The following is a 20,025-nucleotide window of genomic DNA, read 5'->3' on the forward strand; positions in this document are numbered from 1 at the left end:
TGCTAATTTGAATAGTTTTCATGTAGTAGCCATGTGACGCGTCAGCTCTTCAGGACCTGGTGCATCTCGTCACTTCATTCTGCACCATCTGAGTTCTGATTCAGTCCGATGAGATACCAAACCACGCGTAAAGTAAAGTGTGTTTCATTGCTAGGTGTTTTTTCATTTGATTTTTATCCACATTAACACAACATCCTCCTGAGAACGCTCATAAGATGGAAGGTGTCTCTGATTACATGTGTAAGAATATCAGCTTTGATTCATTCACAACCATCTGTCTCTCTGTGTCGGTCTCTCTGTGTGCGTCTCTCTCTCTCTCTGTGTCTCTCTATGTGCTAGGTTTTAATATGGCATTCTTGTACAGTAGCTCCTACAGGATTAGAACATTATCTATTTCTGGAGACGACATGTTGTTGTTGTTAAACGTTGATGTGTATTTGTGTCTCAGCATTCCTGCTGTAGCCATTTTAGATTCTCTGGGGAGTTCAAGGTGGCTGGTGGCCATTTCACAGCTTTATGCATCTGATGTTGCTGGTTCAATACGACAACGTGAGATCACTTTCACGAAGGTCACACTGACGTTGTACTAGAATTCGTGATTCATTTCTGAGCGACGAAATGACCACCGGACGACCGACGCGTCGACGTGCTTTTTAATTGGCACTGGTTTTGATTTGATCATTTATTCAGTGTGTAATATGGACAAGAAATGATTTGTGTTTGACATTTTATTTTATTATTTTTTTTAAAAAAGTTTTCCTTAATGCACCTTTAGATCCTGGTGCATGATCCCACCACTGCAAGGTACTCATAGTTGGTTGACTGATTTGATTTTTTTTTTTTTTTTTTTATTTTTATTTCTGAATTATTCTTGTTGTGCTGTATTACTATTATGCATATCTAGATCTATCCTCTGAACACTACAATGCTTTATTTTATTATTTTTTTTTAAATTAAATGGGAAATCATGTCTATTTTTGAAATACTAACTGAAATGAATGAATTCTGCTAAGCAATGGTTTAAAAAAAAAAAAAAAAAAAAAAAAAAAAAAAAGGAAAAAAGATGTTTCTGAATCTTAGACCCGAGGCTTTTTTTCCTTCAAGATTGAAGCGTTTCAGTTGGGTGGGTGATGAATGGGGAGTGTGCCGTGCCATGTTGGTAGTTCTCCTCACTGCAGACACGAACCTCTCCAGCACTGCCTGGAACACAAAATGGCTGAATACCGATTATGCTTCGTTGAAACGATTTTGGTCGACGCGGAAGCTTTGTGTCCGATGTGGCAATTGTGCGCCGCGTGTGGGAGTCCGCATGCGGTTTCTGGATAAGCGAGAGATGGAGAGAGAGAGAGAGAGAGTGTCCTTTTTGTCTCGCTTATTTATTTATTTATTTATTTGGTCGCTATCTATGTAGAGCAGCGCTCCGGCAGAGATTATATCCACTACGGTGCTGGCAGCCGAGTCGCTCGTACGGGCGCTCGGCTCAAATTTATAGTCGAGGGGGAGGTGGGCAGAATTTTAGCCTTGATTTATTGTTGTCGTTCCTCTCCATCTTGTTTGTCTGGCAGGGTTTTGTGGTCCAATGATACGAGCCCGTGCTAGTAAAAGCAGCTCTGATTCCTCCGAAGCCTGAGCGAGAGTACGGACCGTCGTAAAAGAATAAATAACCCAATTTACGGGCCCGGGCGCAATTTATATGGATCCGCCGGGATGCCTTTTTTTTTTTTTTTTTTTTAAAAGTCTGGCCTAAAGATCATATCGCATCGCGTCACATCTCGCTCGCTTTGAAGTTATTCAAAAATGGATGGGGGTGAAAATATGATATAAAAATCAGATCCTTAGATATTTAGAAGTTTTCGTTGCAACACATCGCACCGATCCTGCGTCCGTAACGCGTCACGAATGCATTCGTGACGGTTATAGCGCCGTAACGCGTTATAATTCCACGTGTGACCCTGTATAATTACTTGCATAACACGCAAGGAAGAATAAAGATGGTTTCGCAGCACTTCCCATCAAATCCTGTATTCATAACGCGTTATGAATGCGTTTATAAACGGTTCTGTAGAATACGTAGTACAGTACGTAATAGCATGCAGGACACTCAAGGGAGAAACGGAGAATTGGGCATCCCTTCCTATTAATCCTGTGTTCATAAGGCATTATAACTGCTTTTATATAGAATACACAGTACCCCGTCTGTATGAACGCTATATAAACAAATCGTGACCTAGCATAGCCTAAAACTTAATTGGTAACGGATTATGAATGCATTTGTAACCGCTGTAGTATTATAGCTTGCGTAATTAATATTAATTAATTAATTAATTAATATATTATACAGCATGCGTAGTAACTTAATTAAAGCTGTAGTCAAGGCCACCATTGTCAAGTGCAACACCAGGACTAGCTACATCTATAGAACATGTATAGACAGGACACTTAAGATGAGCATGTATAAATGCTCATAAGTGGTTATAGTAATGTGCGTAACAAATCTAAAAATCATATTTATATGACTTCGTACGCCATGTTTTCTTTACATACCGTATGCTAGAACACCGACTCTGGTTTAGTGTCCTTATCACTAGTTATAATGCAGTGTCTTCTGTTATAATGCATTATAACACAGTAGTGTGCATGTACAATGTTCTTATGAACGGATATAATCAGTTATGTAACCCTAACGTCAGGAATTCATATACTCGTGCTTCGCAGCGTTATACGTTTATAACACGTGTGTATGACTTAATAATGTTGGGTTACGACCTAATGGTCATAAGAACTGTGTATATACATGTTACGAATCGTTATAACGGTAACAAACACTCTGCAATTATAAGTGGTGGTGTAGATACCATACAGGCACCCGTGTTATATAATGCCTCACATGGTTGTTATGAGCAGATGTTCTGAAACCTGACATTATGAAGTCATGTAGACTTGGTTTGTAGTGTTTTATGTAGGTTGCTATAACTACTTATGAGCATTTATACAGGATAATGTGGGCCATAAAGCACAAGTCTGAGCTCATGGTATACTTTAAGGTTACATAACGCATCATCACGTCAGTTCATAAGACCATCGTACATGCTAACGTTATAATGCACTACAGCAAAATGACCTAATGTCTTATGTCACCTGACTTTATAAAGTCATAGTTTGTAGATTGTTCTGCTTGTAATGATGCCTGTTAGTTATATTCGTAGCATTGTTTATAATGCGCTTATAAACTGTTAAAGATTGTGTTATAACTAGTGCTTATAATACACGGTGGGGCTTGCTGAAATAATGCCTTACGAACACTACTTATAATGCATCCTTATAAGTAAACAATTCATAATGCATAATAAAAGTCTAATGCATTTTCATAAATAATTATAGCGGTGCATGTTGCCTTATGAAGGCATTATTACCTGGTATGAATGTTCATAGTTAATCACAGATGTGACTTTCATAGAAAGAATGTAATCATGACGTTATGAAGTCATACAGCATGGATATAGTTCATAGATCGTTACGCATATAACGAACTATTCGTGAGCAGTTATGAAGAATTGGATTAGGTGTTATAAGGTACTATGGATTCTATGTAATGCATTATAAATGCATTCATACACATGGGTAGATTTGTTTGAGAATGTGTTAGACTTTTATCGCTCTTATGCTTTTATAATGCATTATAAGTGGTGCTCGTTGCACGTTACGTCACCGAGCCCCACTTTGCCTAGCGTGTTATGAGAAGATATAATGGTGATATAGCGTGTTATAAGCACTACTTTTAAATTATTTATAAATGCGTTCTAAGCAACGCGACAAACCAAAATGTCTCTCCCTAAATAATTTAAACGACGTGTGTAATGCTTTATGAATGCATTATAAGGTGTTATGTCGTTATACGTATGGCCTTTATACATAGAAACGTGGTTTCCTAGAGAGGTTTCGTGCATTGTGGGAGGAAACGCTTTTTATTTCAGGTCCATATGGCGACACTTAGTCAGCGGTGTTGAAATTAGCCCGCAACGTGTGTTGTGGAGAACACATTCGTTTCCAGACGCAGAAACGGCAACAGGAACCCGACACTTCGCTCGACGGGCAGATGGCTAAAATGGCCTCGGAACTATTTACTGTTGCTGTAGCGTATGTTCCTCGCTCAGTGGCTACGTTATGCGCGAACGCGCGTAGTCTTTTGCAGGCTCGGGATAACAAACAAATTTCATCTGCCAAACAAACGCTCCGTCTGTTCCGCCTTCCCATGTGGATGGCGTTTGACTTGAACGCGCTTGGACTTTGGATTCGATCCTGCCGAAGATCAAATTATTAGCCGTTGGAGAAGACGACTCGCGGTTACGAGTCGATGACGGATCCCGAGGTTCTGACCGGACAAGCTGCTGGGATGCTTATCGATCTTGGGGGAAGGAAGAAACCGGTTTCTAGCCTTACAGAGGAACTGGGTCAGGGGAGAAATGTGAGAACAGCTTGAGAAGAAGAAGAAGAAGAAGAAGCAGCGGCCAGGCTAGACGTTGTCAGGCGTGAGAAAATCAGACGTGGCATCAGACTGAACTTCAGTGGCTGATGAGAAATTCCATCTCCTTGGCGTTTATAATATCCGAGAGCTGGGTTTGTTAACAGGCAGAGCGGACGGATGTACCTCTCTGTGCTATGATATGACCTGGAAATAAGTTACCACGAAATTAGTGTGCCATGCTTTTTTAAAAAAAAAAAAAAAAAAAAAAAAAAAAAAGTCCGTGTGACTAAAATGGTTCACGCTATAGCTCTGATTAGCATGAATTAAAACTGACTAATGAAGATGGAATGAAGCACAGATCATGATGTTAAACTACTTTTTTTTATTTTTATTTTAGTGAGATTTTAATCCAGCATTTGATGTGTGTTTAGCAGAAAAAAGTATTGGCACAATCTTTATAAAGGCTATATAAAACTGTATAACAATATAACACACTAGCTCATAATGTCAGGTTACATAATGCATTATTACAACGTCTGTTCATAAGAACACTATGAACATGTGCCCTGTTTACAATGGAACAATCGCGTCTTATGAGCATTTATAGAGTATTACAGTATGTTAGGCGTTGTCGTAGCTTATGTATGCTATATAATACGTTATAGATGCCATATATCTATCTATCTATCACTATGAAACATTCTTTAGAAGAACTCATAATGTCAGGTTACGTGACATCTGTCCATTAGAACATTGTACATATATACCAGTGGTATAATAATCACTTATGAGCATATAACTTGTATAGTATTATGTATTAACGTTTGTATACGAGTTAACGATGTTGGGTTACACAACGCATAAATCGCACAGTCTTTATAACAAAATTGAATGTTTTATCAAAGGATATCATGTTTATAATGCGTCCTAGTCAACTTTTGTTTTGCAGCGCGCTTATGAACGGGTATACAGAACAAGATACAGAACAGGCTACACAACTCATCATGTATACAAATGTTATAATGCTTCATAAAAAGGTTATAGTGTATAACATGATCGTTTCTGTTCATAAGCACATTACGAACAGTACTGTTATGTAACCTGATTTTTTTTTTAAAGCGTTATATAGATGCTTTGCGGATTTTTTATTTTTTTTTGCATGTAAATATAACGACTGATGAGCACTTTTTTTTTTTAGTACAGTAGTATTTTAGGCATTATAAGGTGTTATGCATACTGTTTAATGTTATGAATGCGTCACACTTTATAAAGCATGAGCATATGCGATGGGTTTACATCGCACAATTACGTACCCTTCATAAGAACATCACTGTATACGTGCTCTTTCTGAGCAGATATTATAATGCATTATGTAACCTGACCTTATGAACACGTCGTTATGGGTCATAGTGTCGTGTATGTAACTATTACTACCCGTGAGCGTTGATGCAGGATCTGTATAGTTGTATACTAGCTAGTGTTACGTAACCTGATATTATGAAGTCAGTCTTGATTTGAAGAGTGTCATACATGTAATTATAACAAGTTATGAACACGAGGTTATGTATTCGGTTATGTATCATGATGTATTTTGTATGCTATACATTGCGAAGGCATTACGCTGAGCCAGAGAACATAACGCCGAGTTACATAACGCATTATTATATTGTAATGTTATAATGCATTATAACAAAGGCTTGGTCCTAATGTGTAATTCTAACTACTTATGAACATTATGCGATATAATAAGAAATGACAAATACTAAAATAAATGAATAATAAATTGAGATTAAGGTATATAAATGTGTATTGCAAATTATAAATGAATGATACGTATTTAATAAGTAATTTTAGTACTTAAACGCTCTATTGGTGGTAATAATAGTGCTGTAACTAAAACGATCAACGTCCTGTCTACCTGTCATCAACGATCAGGTTAGAGCCCGAACGGTCCTCACGATCTTGCTAGGGTTTGGGACGGAAATAGAGAACCCCCCCCGGGTAGAGGAACCGGTGCTGGAAGAGGAGGTTTGTCTGCAGTGGAGGAGAACTCTGACAGGCTTGACATCACGTGGACTCGAGTTCCACGTAAGCATCAGCGTCTCGTAAATCCACGGCCCTCTCTACAGGGAGCAGGTTCTGTCCCAGTGCCTGTTTGGATTTATGGTTCAGACGAGGATGTGGGTTACAGGAAAGCGTGTTAACCCAGGAAAGCACGTAGATCTTTCTGGTTCTATGGGTCAAATGAATAACGTGTGTGAACATGCACAGGGCTGTTATGGAGCCTCGTGCATGCTGGCAGGTGTGCCGCGGTTTGCATGATGGATTTCATGCAACGACGATGAGAGTGGACTCTAATGTCAGAAATCTTTCTTTCTTGTCTCTTGTTTGTTTTTCTTCCTTTTTTTTTTTTTTTTGTCCCCTCTGCTGATTCTCTGATGCTACGACCAGAGGCCAACAGCATCCCAGGTGAGTTCACATAGGAAACGGTTCTCACACCAACAAGAAGACGCGTTATGTGCGTGTTTGTGGTAACACTTTCTCCTGAGGCCATTTCTGTACTAGACTATGAACACATTCTTATGTTATAACACCTCTATAACACATTACACACACCTTTAAACCTATTTATGTATATCTAGCAATGTTTATCCATTATGGATTAACCCAATTAATTACAAGTAGTGCTTATAATAGAGCACCATTAACACAAAAAATAGAGGAACGTTTCTTTAGTCTTGATATGTTATCAAAACGCTGCTTATAATGCGTTTATAAATGCGTTACGAACATTGCTACAGTATAATGCCGATTATAACAATGTGAATAATGACATATTTTAACAGGTAATGCATGTACTCGTACAGCAGAGCGTAATACATACGGCCTTCGTCGGTATCATAGGTCATAATACATTTATAAGGCCTTATACACGTTATAGTTATGGTTATTGGATATTAATTCTACTTCATAGTCATGATGATGCAATTGCACTTTACAGCAGTGTCTATTATACATTGGGATTTTTAATACTCTATAACGCATTATAAGTAGTGCGCATAACACAGTAACGCTTAAAAAAATATGAATAATATTTTAGAAATAATGTACTAATGTATTAAACATCTGTTAATGTATTAGTTTCTTACATTTGTCAATTACTCTGTAGGTGTTCTAGTTATTAAGACATACAGCTATAAACAACAGACGATTCAACATGAAACGGTCCCTTTGCTGTTAGTGTTATAACGTTACGTTATAGACGCTACTTGGAGTACATATTTCATAACGACGACGATCAACACTGCTTTGAAGTGTAACGCGTTTTCGTTAGATGGGATGTAATGCGTTATAACGTAACGTCATGGAAACGTTCATAGTCCATTACGTACTGCGTTTATGGTCGTCTTTGAAAGTGTTGCCAACAGAATGAGTGCATGATGAGTCTTTCTTTTCGCCAGGTAAATAGTCGGATAACGGGCTAACGTTACGTAAAGTTGTGTTAAGAACTGTAAAACCAGGCATTACTAGATTAGCTAATCATATCTAAGGGCTCAATTCTGCATTAGCCAGATAAATAAAGTCAAATGCTGTCAAATGCTATAAGGTGTTTTATTATTTAAAAAAAAAAAAAAAGTGTTGAACTGTTCCCATGTGAACAGCTTACAACCTGTTAGCAAGCTGTCGATCGCCGAGACGGGGGTTACCGAGGACATTTTGTAGTTAGCTAACTTGCTAGATCAGGTATTCGACCCTTAATATCGATCTCTAATTGTGCACAAACAAATTTATAATGAATAAAAAAGTTATATTATTAGCATCCAATTTAGTCATGGGTGCTTTTTTTTGTGCTGGAGGTTTGGCTTTGCTTTATCACACCATAGCCACGAATTAAGGAGAATAAAGGCTAACACTCGTTAGCATCCTTGGCTACTGGGTTACACTGTGTATATTAGTTAGCTTCATGTTGGTTAGCTTGTGCTAGCTAGTGCTTGGTTTTATTGATATCATATATATGATAAGATATAATACTTGGTCTGACGTTAGCCAGAATGGATAGTTACTAAAGTCGGATAAGATGGCTAGCTAGCTTGCACTACAAGCGGCTTGCTAGCTTAAATAATGTTGCTAATTATGGCCAATGGTCTTTCCAATTGGGTAAAATGCTCGTGAAATTTGTTACAGGACATTTATAGCATTTCAAATACCACTGAAATACAGGTGTGTGTGTGTGTATATAGCATTAACACTGATTTCTGGTGACTATTTTGTTTTGTATTGTTAAAATACAAACGTCTTGACAATGCTTTGCCTTGTGATTCAATGTATCATCATGATACATCATGTACAGTGTGTTCTGAGATCTCTCTCCCCCTCTCGATTTCTTTCTCTCTCCATGTTTGTCTTCCTCGAAGGCTTGGCACACATGATGATGGCCGAACAAGGTACGCTTACCTTTCCTTTTCTGAAACGCTTATACTGTGTAATGCATTCGCTGCGTGTGTTTTTTTAAATGCTAACTTTTTTTTTTTCCTTCCTCTTGTAAACGCCGTCCTTTTAACGGATCTTCCTGCTCTCCTCTTTCACCTCTCCCTTTAACTCCATTTCAGGAGCCAAGGGCAAAGGTATTGCGCTCTCTCTTTTTTCCCCCCTCCTCCTTTGCTGTGTGGTTTGAGAAGTGAAACATCTTCTTGCACTGGAGTGTGTTTGCTGTGTTTCATTTAGCGTTCTTTGCTAATGGCTGCTCAGCATGCGTACCTGGATTAAGCGGATAATTAAATGGGCTTTAATTGAAGGCGAACGCAAAGAGGACAGCTTTAACTGCATGAGTGAATGGATTTAACCGCTTTACTTCTCTCTGATGGAATTATGACAAGGGGCGCTTGGGTATAAACACAATCTGTTCCTCACAGCTGAGTGTGTACGAGTTTGTGTGTGTGTGTGTGTTTTGTTGTGGATTCTGAAGGGAAATATGAGAAATGATATGATGCAATTTGAAGCCTCAGCAAAACTCTCCAGCCCAGCTACATCTTGAAAAGAAAAAGTTCGAGCGGTGGGAATGCATTTTTCTTCTTTCTGTCAGCCTTTGCACGGGGGAAACAAGGTCACAGCGGTGCACACGTTTCTGATTCTCAGTATCCGCAATACACCTCCTTATTATAGTCACCTGGTTTAACGTTTACCCGCAAACATCCGCAATCTTTTTGCGGTGTCTTACAACAGAAACGGTTCTGTACATCACGAATACACTTACACGTTCCCTTTGCTTGCCATAGCTTGTCCCCCCCCCTCCCCCCACGAAGTCGGTTAGATTTCATTCCGGTTACTTGTAACTAACTGAACTTGTACAATTTGCGTAAAAATCCCAGCCTTGGCAACCCTGACTGAAACACGTACACGGTCCTGCAGTCAGGGCGGCTAATTGACTGATGTAAGAAGAGTGATGAGCTAGCCTGACAGAAGTGGAGGCACATACTTCTGTATTTAGTCCAGCTGTCCTCTGTGGACATGTACAGTGTGTGTGTGTGCTGAGAGAGAGAGAGAGAGAGGGAGTGAGTGTGTGTGAGACACGGAGAGAGCTTTTCTCCACTAAGTAATAGTGTGTGGTCAGTGCAATCCGTGGCAGTCAGACACTTCTGTAAATTCAGCCTGATGTGTTAGTGCTTATTTTCCAGCGCTGCGTCAGCGGCCTTGTCATATTGTACGTACTGTAGTCCCGTCTCCAGTCTCTCCAGTTAATCCTTCAGCACGAGCGCGGACATTATTACAAATCAGCCTGGCTGTCTGCCTGCATTAAGATGACGAGGGGGCGGGGCTTCCAGTTAGGAATCTATTTGCGTTTCAGCTGTGCCACTGGAAAACGTTACTAAAAATGTTTATTCATGCGCAGTCGACCACTTTTTTTTTTTTCTTCTCCCCCCCCCCACTCCATTGTTCTCACCTGTCAGATGGTGTGTGTTTGTGTGTCTGTCTGTGTGTGTGCTCGGCGTCGTGAAATTCTTTCCTCCTTCGTTTCTTTTCATCCTTCTGGATCGACACGGAAAGCTGAAAAGAATACAAAACAATACAGGCCTCTCACGCTTCTAGTTCTCCGTGAACGCTGTGTACGGGTGGGGTGTACGGGTGGGGGGGGGTAGTCCGGGGTGTGCATATTTAGGAAAATAATCAACAATGAGATGGTGTGTTGAAACAAAGAGGATTATTTTCCTATAGCAGGTCATCATGAAGTTTTATCCTTCCTCTACCTGAGCATAATGATTTGCCATGGATTTTTTTTTTTTTTAATTATTTATAATTTTTAAAAAATTTGTTAAAGAACATGTACATTTATTTATTTATTTATTTATTTATTTATTTATTTATTTATTTATTTTTATACGTTTATAGATGTGTTTAATGTTATGGAATGTTCTGTCACTTCCTTACTAGCCACTCATTTGCTATTTCTCTGGAAGATAAGACATTTAAAAAAAAAAATAAATAAATAAAAAAAAAATAAAGAATTGCAGTCATGTTACTGCAGAAATTCGGGAATTCTGCCATCCTAAAGATTTAAAAAATGTACACATCTCTATCTATTTAAGTTGTAATGTGGCCGATCGGGACTAAAGGCAGAGAATTTTTAAATAAATAAATAAAACGAATAAAATCTGCGTTAACGTTGATCTTGTAGTTTACGTTAATATTCCTTTACCCACAGCCGCCGTCGTTCTGCTGCTCCTCTGTTGTTGTGTTGTGTGGTTTTTTTTGTTTTTTTTTTTAAAGAGGCGTTTCTGTAGCTGATCTTTTGAGACAGTAGCTGTGGAGAAAAAGGAAAATGGTAGATCATGCCAAGACTGATGAACTCGCATCCCAGATAATGAATTGCAGACATTATGCAAATAGCATGCTAATTATCTAATCAGATTTGATTCCATTAAGGATGGGACCGGCTCGGTAACCTTGAGCAGGCCCTGATAATCAAGCCCTGATCATCTCTCTCGTCTATATTTTTTTTTCTTTCTTTCTTTTTCTCTCTCTCTCTCTCTTCTCCCTCTATCTCTGAGGACAGAACTCCCAAAATCCCACTGGCTATTTGTCCTAGACAGGGTTTTTATTTAGAGCGTCTTAAGAACAATCGTATTGAACGGCGCGTTCTCTTGAGACGATCTTAATTGCTTCATAGTAATTTGTATTTACTAGCAGACGATGATCATGGGGACGATCAGCGTGAACTTATTCATGGGGAGTGAAGTAGACAGTGAGGTCTCGCAAGGTTTCGATGAACTTCATAAGGGTAGATCATTATACATTTAATATCTTTATGTACAATCCATGTTAAAAATATTTATTTATTTTTTAAATAATTTGTCCCAAACTAATATCGCGACTCTCATTCAGCTAATAGACCTTTGCACTGGCGCTACAAGGCTAATTTATTAAGAAAAGTCAAATGGTGGTGTAAAGTACACTCGATTGTGTGTGTGTGTGTGTGTGTGTGTGTGTGTGTGTGTGTGTTTCTGTGAACAACGGACAACAGAGCATCACTGAGCTACAAACTCTCGTAGCTCTGCCTCGAATAATTTTACAACGGAGGCGTGGCCTCGAGTTCGAAGACCGAATTGGACATTAGAAGTAGCGGACTTTTGTGTGGACTTTGTTTTAATAAATGTAAAAAATTGCTTTGAAGAGGTTTAATATTGTAAACAAATGGTGCCACAGCGTCACCATATCTTTAATAATAATAATAATAAATGAATAAATTCTCTTAAATTGTTTGAATGAATAAATAAAGTCTCTGATCCGCAGAAAATTATCGATTGAAACATGATCAGCTCTGTAGCAGCACCTGAGGTGTCATTTTAACAAGGAATAGAGCTCCAAACTTGGCTAAAATGACCGGCTTCTGCACCGTAGATCACGGTGACCCAGGGCCGGTGACGTTTGAAAGCTAATATATCATCATTATGTAATTGTATAACATATAATGCGTGTCTGTCGTCACGATCCGGAGCTGTCGGGCCCGGCGTGCGGGTTGCGCTGACTGCTACCTCCAACCAGTACAACCAGTGCAGTTCCATTAGATGCGCAATTCATTTTCCAACCATGAGAATCAAACGTTCCCACGATACACATGGTGACACGATGCATCATTATTCCCCTAGCTATCGATAATTTGTGCAGGTCACGTTGAGTTCTAAAATGGTCCGTTTCAACCCGCAACCAAAGAGTTCCCGTGTGCTAACGGTTTGCCGAGGAAGTCGCATCCACGAGTGAATTTGACTGACAGGTCTACGAAACACGACTACGAAATCTCTAGTATTTAATATATATATTATACATACTGGTACAGTTTAGAGTAAAAAAAAAAAAAAAAAATCCCTAATGCATCATAAGAGAACGTATTTGGACCATTTTTCCAACTCTGAACCCGCAGTTCTTTGTCCTGGGATGTGTCACGGCCTCTAATCGTCCTCCTCCTCGTTAGAGCTAGCGCTCGTGCTCATTAGCATAGCTTCCGGAGACTCGCTCTCTGAGAGGGAGGTGCCAAACGCCGTGTGCGAGACTGAGATAATGAAATCTGCATCACATGTTCGGGAAGCCTGTAATTCCGTTTGCTCTTTTAATCCCTGACTCGCTTTGTTTTGCCGTCACTCAGCAAACAGGATGAGGTGACGGTGGCTCCTCGCCAAACTGCGAAGTGCAAACGTTTGCACACGGGACATGAAGTCAAAAGGGGTGTGACGGAAGCACTGGGACTGTAGGTAACGCGTCATATGACGTGTGAATGCATCCATAACACGTTATAATGTTTGTAAATAACTTGAGCACTGAATATCAGAGTATCATGTTTCTTTGCTATTAGCGTTATGTTACAAACATGACTTAAATTGCATTATGTTAACCGTTATTCATGGGCATTAAAACATTGTGACCTACCTATGTATATAATGCTTTATTAATGCATTAAAACAGGTTATGCACATGTTGATCGTTGAGTATGTACGATACGTGGCCTTCATAGAAAGTGTTATTATATATTTTAGTACATTACAGTATATTTCACTTTATAGACGGTCATATAAGTAGGATCTGTCCAGACAAATGCCTGAATATTTTATTTTTTTTTCTTCATACAGTACGTGTGTCCGCAAATTTAATACCTGCCCTTTAGTTGTATTGCTTTCGTGTCGCGTGTGCTAAATGAATCTTTCTGCATGCGTGTCGTCTTATTATTTTAAATCTTTTTTTTTGGCACGTTTGTGTAGAAAAGTGGGCCCTTTTTTTGCTAAATTTAGATTTAAAGCCCCACACTCATTGTTGGAATTTTGTTTTCGACGGCTTCTACGACTCGACGTCTTTTTCCGCCCCTGTTGCCGTTTGTACCGAGACTTCTTTCATTTATTTATTATTATTATTATTATTATTATTTTTAAAATGGGGCAATCCAGAAAAAGAAACAAAAAAAAAAAACCAAACGCTGGTGGTCTGGGGCTTTATTTACTCAACTCTGTGAACTGTGTGAGAGCACAACTGCTATAATAATACATTTTTTTAAAAAGTGCCTATCGACAAATTAGGGACCGTGAGAAATATTTCAGTGTAAACATAGATAATGTGTTTCAGAAGAAATGATGTGTGTTCTGTAATATGTAAACAAACAAGAACAATGTTTCCCTGCACAGCAGAACTGACGCGTCAAGCTAATCCACGTTCTTGTGACGTTCTGCCCCGAAAGAACCCAGAATCAGGCCTAGAAATAAGCCCTGCCCCCGCCAGGCATCCGAAGATCCTAGCCCCTAACTGGGTAAGTGACGTGCGGTTCTGAGGTTGTACGCTGGGTGTCCTGGACCTCTCCGGGCCTCATCGGGGCATCGGCAGCTCTTGCTCGTTCTCATATGAACGATGGCGCGAGTCGTGCGCTCATCAGCGGCGCCATGTTGCCACTCGTGTAATCAGGACAGACAGCACAGGGTGCCCTCCATCTCAATTATCCTCATCACGCTCTATTCTGTGCTTCCCGCTGTAACCGAGACCACGCAAATAAACCCCGCCTCCTGCCTCGGCCGTCCAATCGAAGCCTGAAGCTCGCTCGCTCGCTCGCTTGCTTGCTTGCTCGCTTCCCAACCCCCAAATCCTGAAACCTGGAAAAAGCCGACTTTTAGACATGGACACACACACACACACACATACACACACACACGGGATTCATGATTGCCTCCATTTCCTTGAGGCATGTCTGATAAATTCAGCTACTGTACACATAGGTTCCTTTTTTTTTTTTGGCCCCTGAGGGACAAGTGCCATTTGATTATGACTAAATGTGATTCTTGTCCCTCTCCGAGTGTACTGTGGTGGTCTTTTGTCTCAGGGGACACGGCGGGGAAGAGGGCAGATGGAGGGGAGTGGGGGGGGAGGGGAGGATCAGGGGGATGAGAGGGACTCCCTGATTGCAGCAGACTGGCTTGACTTGAAAGCTGCCAAATGAACAGCAAACTGATAATTATTGGCTCAAATAGGCAATCAGCTGTGTGTGTGTGTGTGTGTGTGTGTGTAGCACCAATCAAATGTCACCCTCTTCCAGAAAGGGTTTGGTTATCAAGTAGCATACACTGGAGCTGGTGTTTGTGAAGAGAGAGCAATCAGGACGAATACAGTTTTACGGGAAAGTTGAGTGAAATAATAATAACATTTTAAAAACGGAACGATCCATAAACAGACGCAGTTTAGCCTTCAGTCTGTAATCTTAGTCTATAACACGTTCTTAACGTTTTCGCAATCCGTTCATAAGGCTTTGTAAACGTTCTTAATAAGTGCGTATGAAAATACGCTGACGTGTACTAGCGTATACGAGTCGTGAGCGTTATAAGTAGCGTTAGAATAAAACTCCATCCCACTTTGCTTAATGCTTAATATTATGCTTGGTCAGAGTCATTGGGGTTTTCATCGGGAAATAAAACCTTGCCGTCGGTTTAATTTTTTCTTTTATTTTATCACATTTGTCTCTTTTTACTCCCAGCTCACATGTACAACTTCTAAAGGATTATCATTAGATTATAACGTCGTACGTCTGTCAGTAACCTACCCCCATATACGGTATGATACAGTAGGTGTAAAATGCCGTATAAGATATGTACTCCTGGGTCATTATACTGTCCTTATCGCCTTGATATTTATTTATTTATTTATTTATTTATTTATTATTGTGCTGATCGGTTTAGATTGTCTTCGGTGTGTTTTGGTCAGTCGGGGGGTGGAGACGCTTGATCGAAAGCGTCGTCAGTCCACGCGACCTGCCCCTTCGGTCTGGATGACGGCGCGGGAGAGCGAAAAGGTAAACGGTGTGACGTCGTAGAGCCGAGTCTGGGTTAATAGATCTACTGAGTGAATTGTGGCAGGGTTTTAATGCTTTTAATACACGAACAGCGCCGCATCAACGCGGATTAACTCGGCTTCAACCCACGGCTGTTTACTCTGATCCTTTAAATCTCAGACGACCCTCCGGAGGTTCGTCCTCGCTCGGTTTTCACCAGTTTTCTGATCCGGTCACGAATACTGACGCACCACTTGCTCTTCCCGCTTCAGCCCGTCCATCCGAACCTGCAGTGCGTCCGCTTTCGTTTCTATTCTATTGACCTCTCCAGTTCCAAGCCGAAATGGAAAAGAGGCGATGAGAGTATTGTTTTTTTTTTTTGCGGGTTGTCATGCAACCCGTATCCCCCCCCCGTAACCGTGTCGTGGCATCGGACTGATATCTATCATACGAAAAATGTCACGTTGGTGTAATGGGAATTGATTCAGAAATGACACGACTTGTCTTTATGACTTCCACAATGTCTCTTATGTAATGTTACATAAGAGACCTAATGGAGCGCCCTGCTTTTTTTATTTCTTTCTTTCTTTATCTATTAACCTGAAACGGACAAAACCAAGAGCAAGAAATGAGATGTTATGTTATTGACAAACCTACCGTCCGTCAAATGTCTGTAAATTAATTCTTCTTCTTCTTTTTTTTTTTTTTTTTTTAAACATTGTATTATTTCAATTAAGGGGTCAGGGGATCATGTTGTGTAACCGTAAGATGTATTTACAATACGCATGTTTTCTAGCAAAACAGGAAAAAACAAACAACCACCAAGAAATAAAGTAAAAGTTTATGTAATGTTATGCAAACACCAGTGGACATGATGGCAAAATCCCACCATAAATATAAATATTTATATACACATTTAAGTTCAAGAGCTTGTATCTGGGTATCGCGATATTTCGTATTTAGAGTCTCTAATCAGTCATGCTTTTGGACGCTGGGAGGAAACCGGAGAACCCATGTGGACACTGCTAGAACGTGTGGAACCCTCTGCACCACTGTGCCTTTCTTATGTAATGTATATACATAACGACAATATTATTTGACCTTAATCGCACGTGTTTATTCCACTCCGTTCCCGAGGGACCGCCGTAGCGCACGGAGCTGATCTGAGGTCAGTAATTGTGTTTCTGGACGCAGGAAGAAGTGAGCATATGGCGCCTGGGAGTACTCGTATTGATCCTCATTATGCTACGTGAAGGCAGGAGATTGAGGTCTTATCATCTCCATAACCGCTCTTTAATTACCACGTGAATAAAATGAGCACGTTTATGCCTCGTAACGATTATTGATGAGAGAGAGAGAGAGAGAGAGAGATGCCTTTGGGAAGTTTATTAAGCTTATGTAAAAAGCTATTACACCATTATTATTCTAGCACTTTCTATGCTCTTTAATGTTATAATCCATCCATAAGCTATACCAAGTTATAGCTGTTCATTACATTTTTATATGTTAGGGACACATTCAAAGGTGTTTTGTAGGATGCGTTACCCTTTCATGTTTCCAGCTGTTTATAACGCGTTATAACCACTGTTATAAAATGTAATGCATTTGCACAAGTGATTATACCAGTGACTAAAATGCTTTATAAATGCCACAACATGTCCTTGATGTATTTGTAGGTCATTATACATATGACATCCATAGAAATTGTTACCCTTTTTTTTTTTTTTTTTAAATCTTTAGAACAATTCGTATACCCTTATAACCATTGCTGTAAAGTATAATCATACGTCGTTATAGCAACGTGTAATATCGAATGTGCCATAACATGTTAGGAATGTATTCATAGGTCGATATGCGTACGCGTGACCTCCGAAAGCATTAGCTTTGTATGATTACGGCAATTCGTAATGCATTATAAGCATTGCTAATAAAGTGTAATGCAACTTTTAAGTATACGAATGAACCCTTTGAAAGTTAACGTGAATCTTTACATCCAAAAGTATTTAAGGTCTAATCATAAGGTCTAATGTCACAGCAAAATCTCATACATGCTAATTTTATTTTGAAGCGGCAGTTCATGATTTTTTTAATTATTTTTTTTCTTTTCAGTCCTCCGCTGCCTGTGAGGTGACTTGCAATTGCATTTGGAAAGTAAATACAAATATCCAACCCCACCCCACCTCTGCTGAAACTTTGTATGCCCTGTGAGTTACTAATGCTGGGGGGCGGGGCTTATTTCTGGGCCAGAAGACTGGGGGGGGGGAAAGGAGACTGAGAAGTAGAGTTGACACAGAATGATTGCGTTTGAAGTATTCCAAATCTGTTTTTAGTTACAAAAGCTTTGCAATTACGTGATTATTACAGGTCCATGAATAATTGAAACATTATAAATGGATTCTTTAAGAACATATTATTATTATTATTATTATTATTATTATTATTATTATTATTATTATTTAAAAGCTTCAAGCCTTGCTTAGTGTAGAATTGAAACACTTCTAATATTGTAGCATTCCATGAGTCACTGTATATTACAAGGTGGGGTCGTGTCAGGGTGCGCAAACTTTTTTTTTTTTTTTTTTTTTTTGGCCCCCCTACCCCCTTCTTTCATTAAATACACCTACCTGTAGTAGACATGGCTCTCTTGATGTCATGTAATTGTTTGTTTTTCTCACTCTGAGACCTGAATTAGCTCCAAGCAACGCTCGCTGGCTCCGTTCTCTTCAGGCATTGAGTCAGCTTTGTGACGCACGGACCTCCATTAGCAAAAACACACGGCCATTTTGCGCTGAAGGATTTAGATCTGCAACGAGCTGCCGATTTTTCCCCAGTTAAATACGTTTTTGTGTTAGGCGTTTAGCAGTCAGCCATGCGGGTCACATCGCAGTGCTGTTGAATTCTCGATCCTGGTTGGTCAGATGGTGTTCGCTCCTCCTTTTCTGTAACAGTGTCTCTGATGCGTGATCACTCCTGTAGTAACGACGTACGTCATCGTTGATTCACTAACGTTGTTTTTTCTGTAAGGAGGTTGTTACTTAACATTTTTGGAAGGAGTCTCCAGTGTCGGCGCTTTGTAACGTTCAGAGGTCTTCAGGACGGAGGAGTTTCTGCTTTCTGATTACGGAGGAAAAACGGATGTTGAGGGAGCAACTGCTTATAGCCGCTTTAATGTAAGTGCGAGCAGGAATTGGCACATCTTGTGGACTAGGATCATATTCATATACTGTTATAAAGCTTTCATAAGGTGTTATAACGTTATAAGCACTACTTACTTTATATTTCATTGTGCTAACAGTTCATGATGCAGATTGCCAGATTCATATTCGTTATAACATGCATATAACATTCGTATAACGTTGAAGCCATTGCCGTTCAGAGCAATGCGAATAATGCCTTATGAATGCATTATAACAGGCGATGAACGCGTCCATTGGTCCTGATACATGTGGCCTTCATAGAATGTGTTAGCAGTACGTTTTAGATGGAGTCATTTGGCGGTGTTTACGACAGCTGGAGGAAGCCTTCATAGGCGTATGAAGGTTAATAAAAGGCATCTTGAATGGGTTGTATAGGTGTCATGTGGCTTTATAAACACTGCCCCATAGGAGAATAATAATAATGACGGGGAAAATTCCTTGTCTTGTGATTATTTATTTATTTATTGAAAGAATTTCATAAGCAAGAGTACGTCGTATCGCTTGTGTTCGTGGTTTGCGGGTGTGGCCGTGCGCGCCGTGGTGCGCGCCGTGACCCGGCGCATCGTCACGTAATTGCTCGGCGTCGTCTCCTAGCACGGACGGAGTTACAGAGTAACCGGTGTCGGTTTCACGGCAGGACAGATGCAGCGTAGAGCTTCAGACTGATACCTCTCAGCGCCGTCGGAGCCCGAGCTGGTAACCTGATCCGTGCTGCATGAGAAGAGATGGAGTTTATGACCTCATGCCAAACGCGATGCCGTCCAACAAGAACCGGGCTAAACACGAATGGAGATGATGGCAGTCCGTTTCGGAAAGCAAGTCGGTGTTTCCTCCGATGTCGACGAGCCTTGAGCCGTGAGGTGACGCCGGGGTGAAACATGCTGAATATGAGCGTATGTTTTGGATTGCGTCGTTAGGTTGGGTTATAGTCGTATTGTACTGGGCATGTATGTAGGTCTTGTCCCTGGGTGTTTTGCTAGTTGCTGTCTCATAAAGGTCACGGGGGGCTTTATTTATTTATTTATTTATTTTTTTATTAGAATACATTCACTCACACCACTGTGAAGATA

General features: G+C 40.0%; 1 protein-coding gene across 1 annotated transcript in view; it reads left to right on the top strand.

Annotated features, from left to right (window-relative positions):
- The window catches only part of LOC128612500 (neurexin-3a), a 99,815-nt gene that overhangs the window by 730 nt on the left and 79,060 nt on the right, over window positions 1-20,025 (top strand). The window contains exon 2 of the mRNA XM_053632771.1: window positions 8,881-8,910. Within this exon, the coding sequence (XP_053488746.1) occupies window positions 8,881-8,910 (30 nt within the window). The remainder of the gene's footprint in view (window positions 1-8,880; window positions 8,911-20,025) is intronic.

Source organism: Ictalurus furcatus, chromosome 9, assembly GCF_023375685.1.
Source record: "Ictalurus furcatus strain D&B chromosome 9, Billie_1.0, whole genome shotgun sequence".
Classification (NCBI taxonomy): Eukaryota; Metazoa; Chordata; class Actinopteri; order Siluriformes; family Ictaluridae; genus Ictalurus; species Ictalurus furcatus.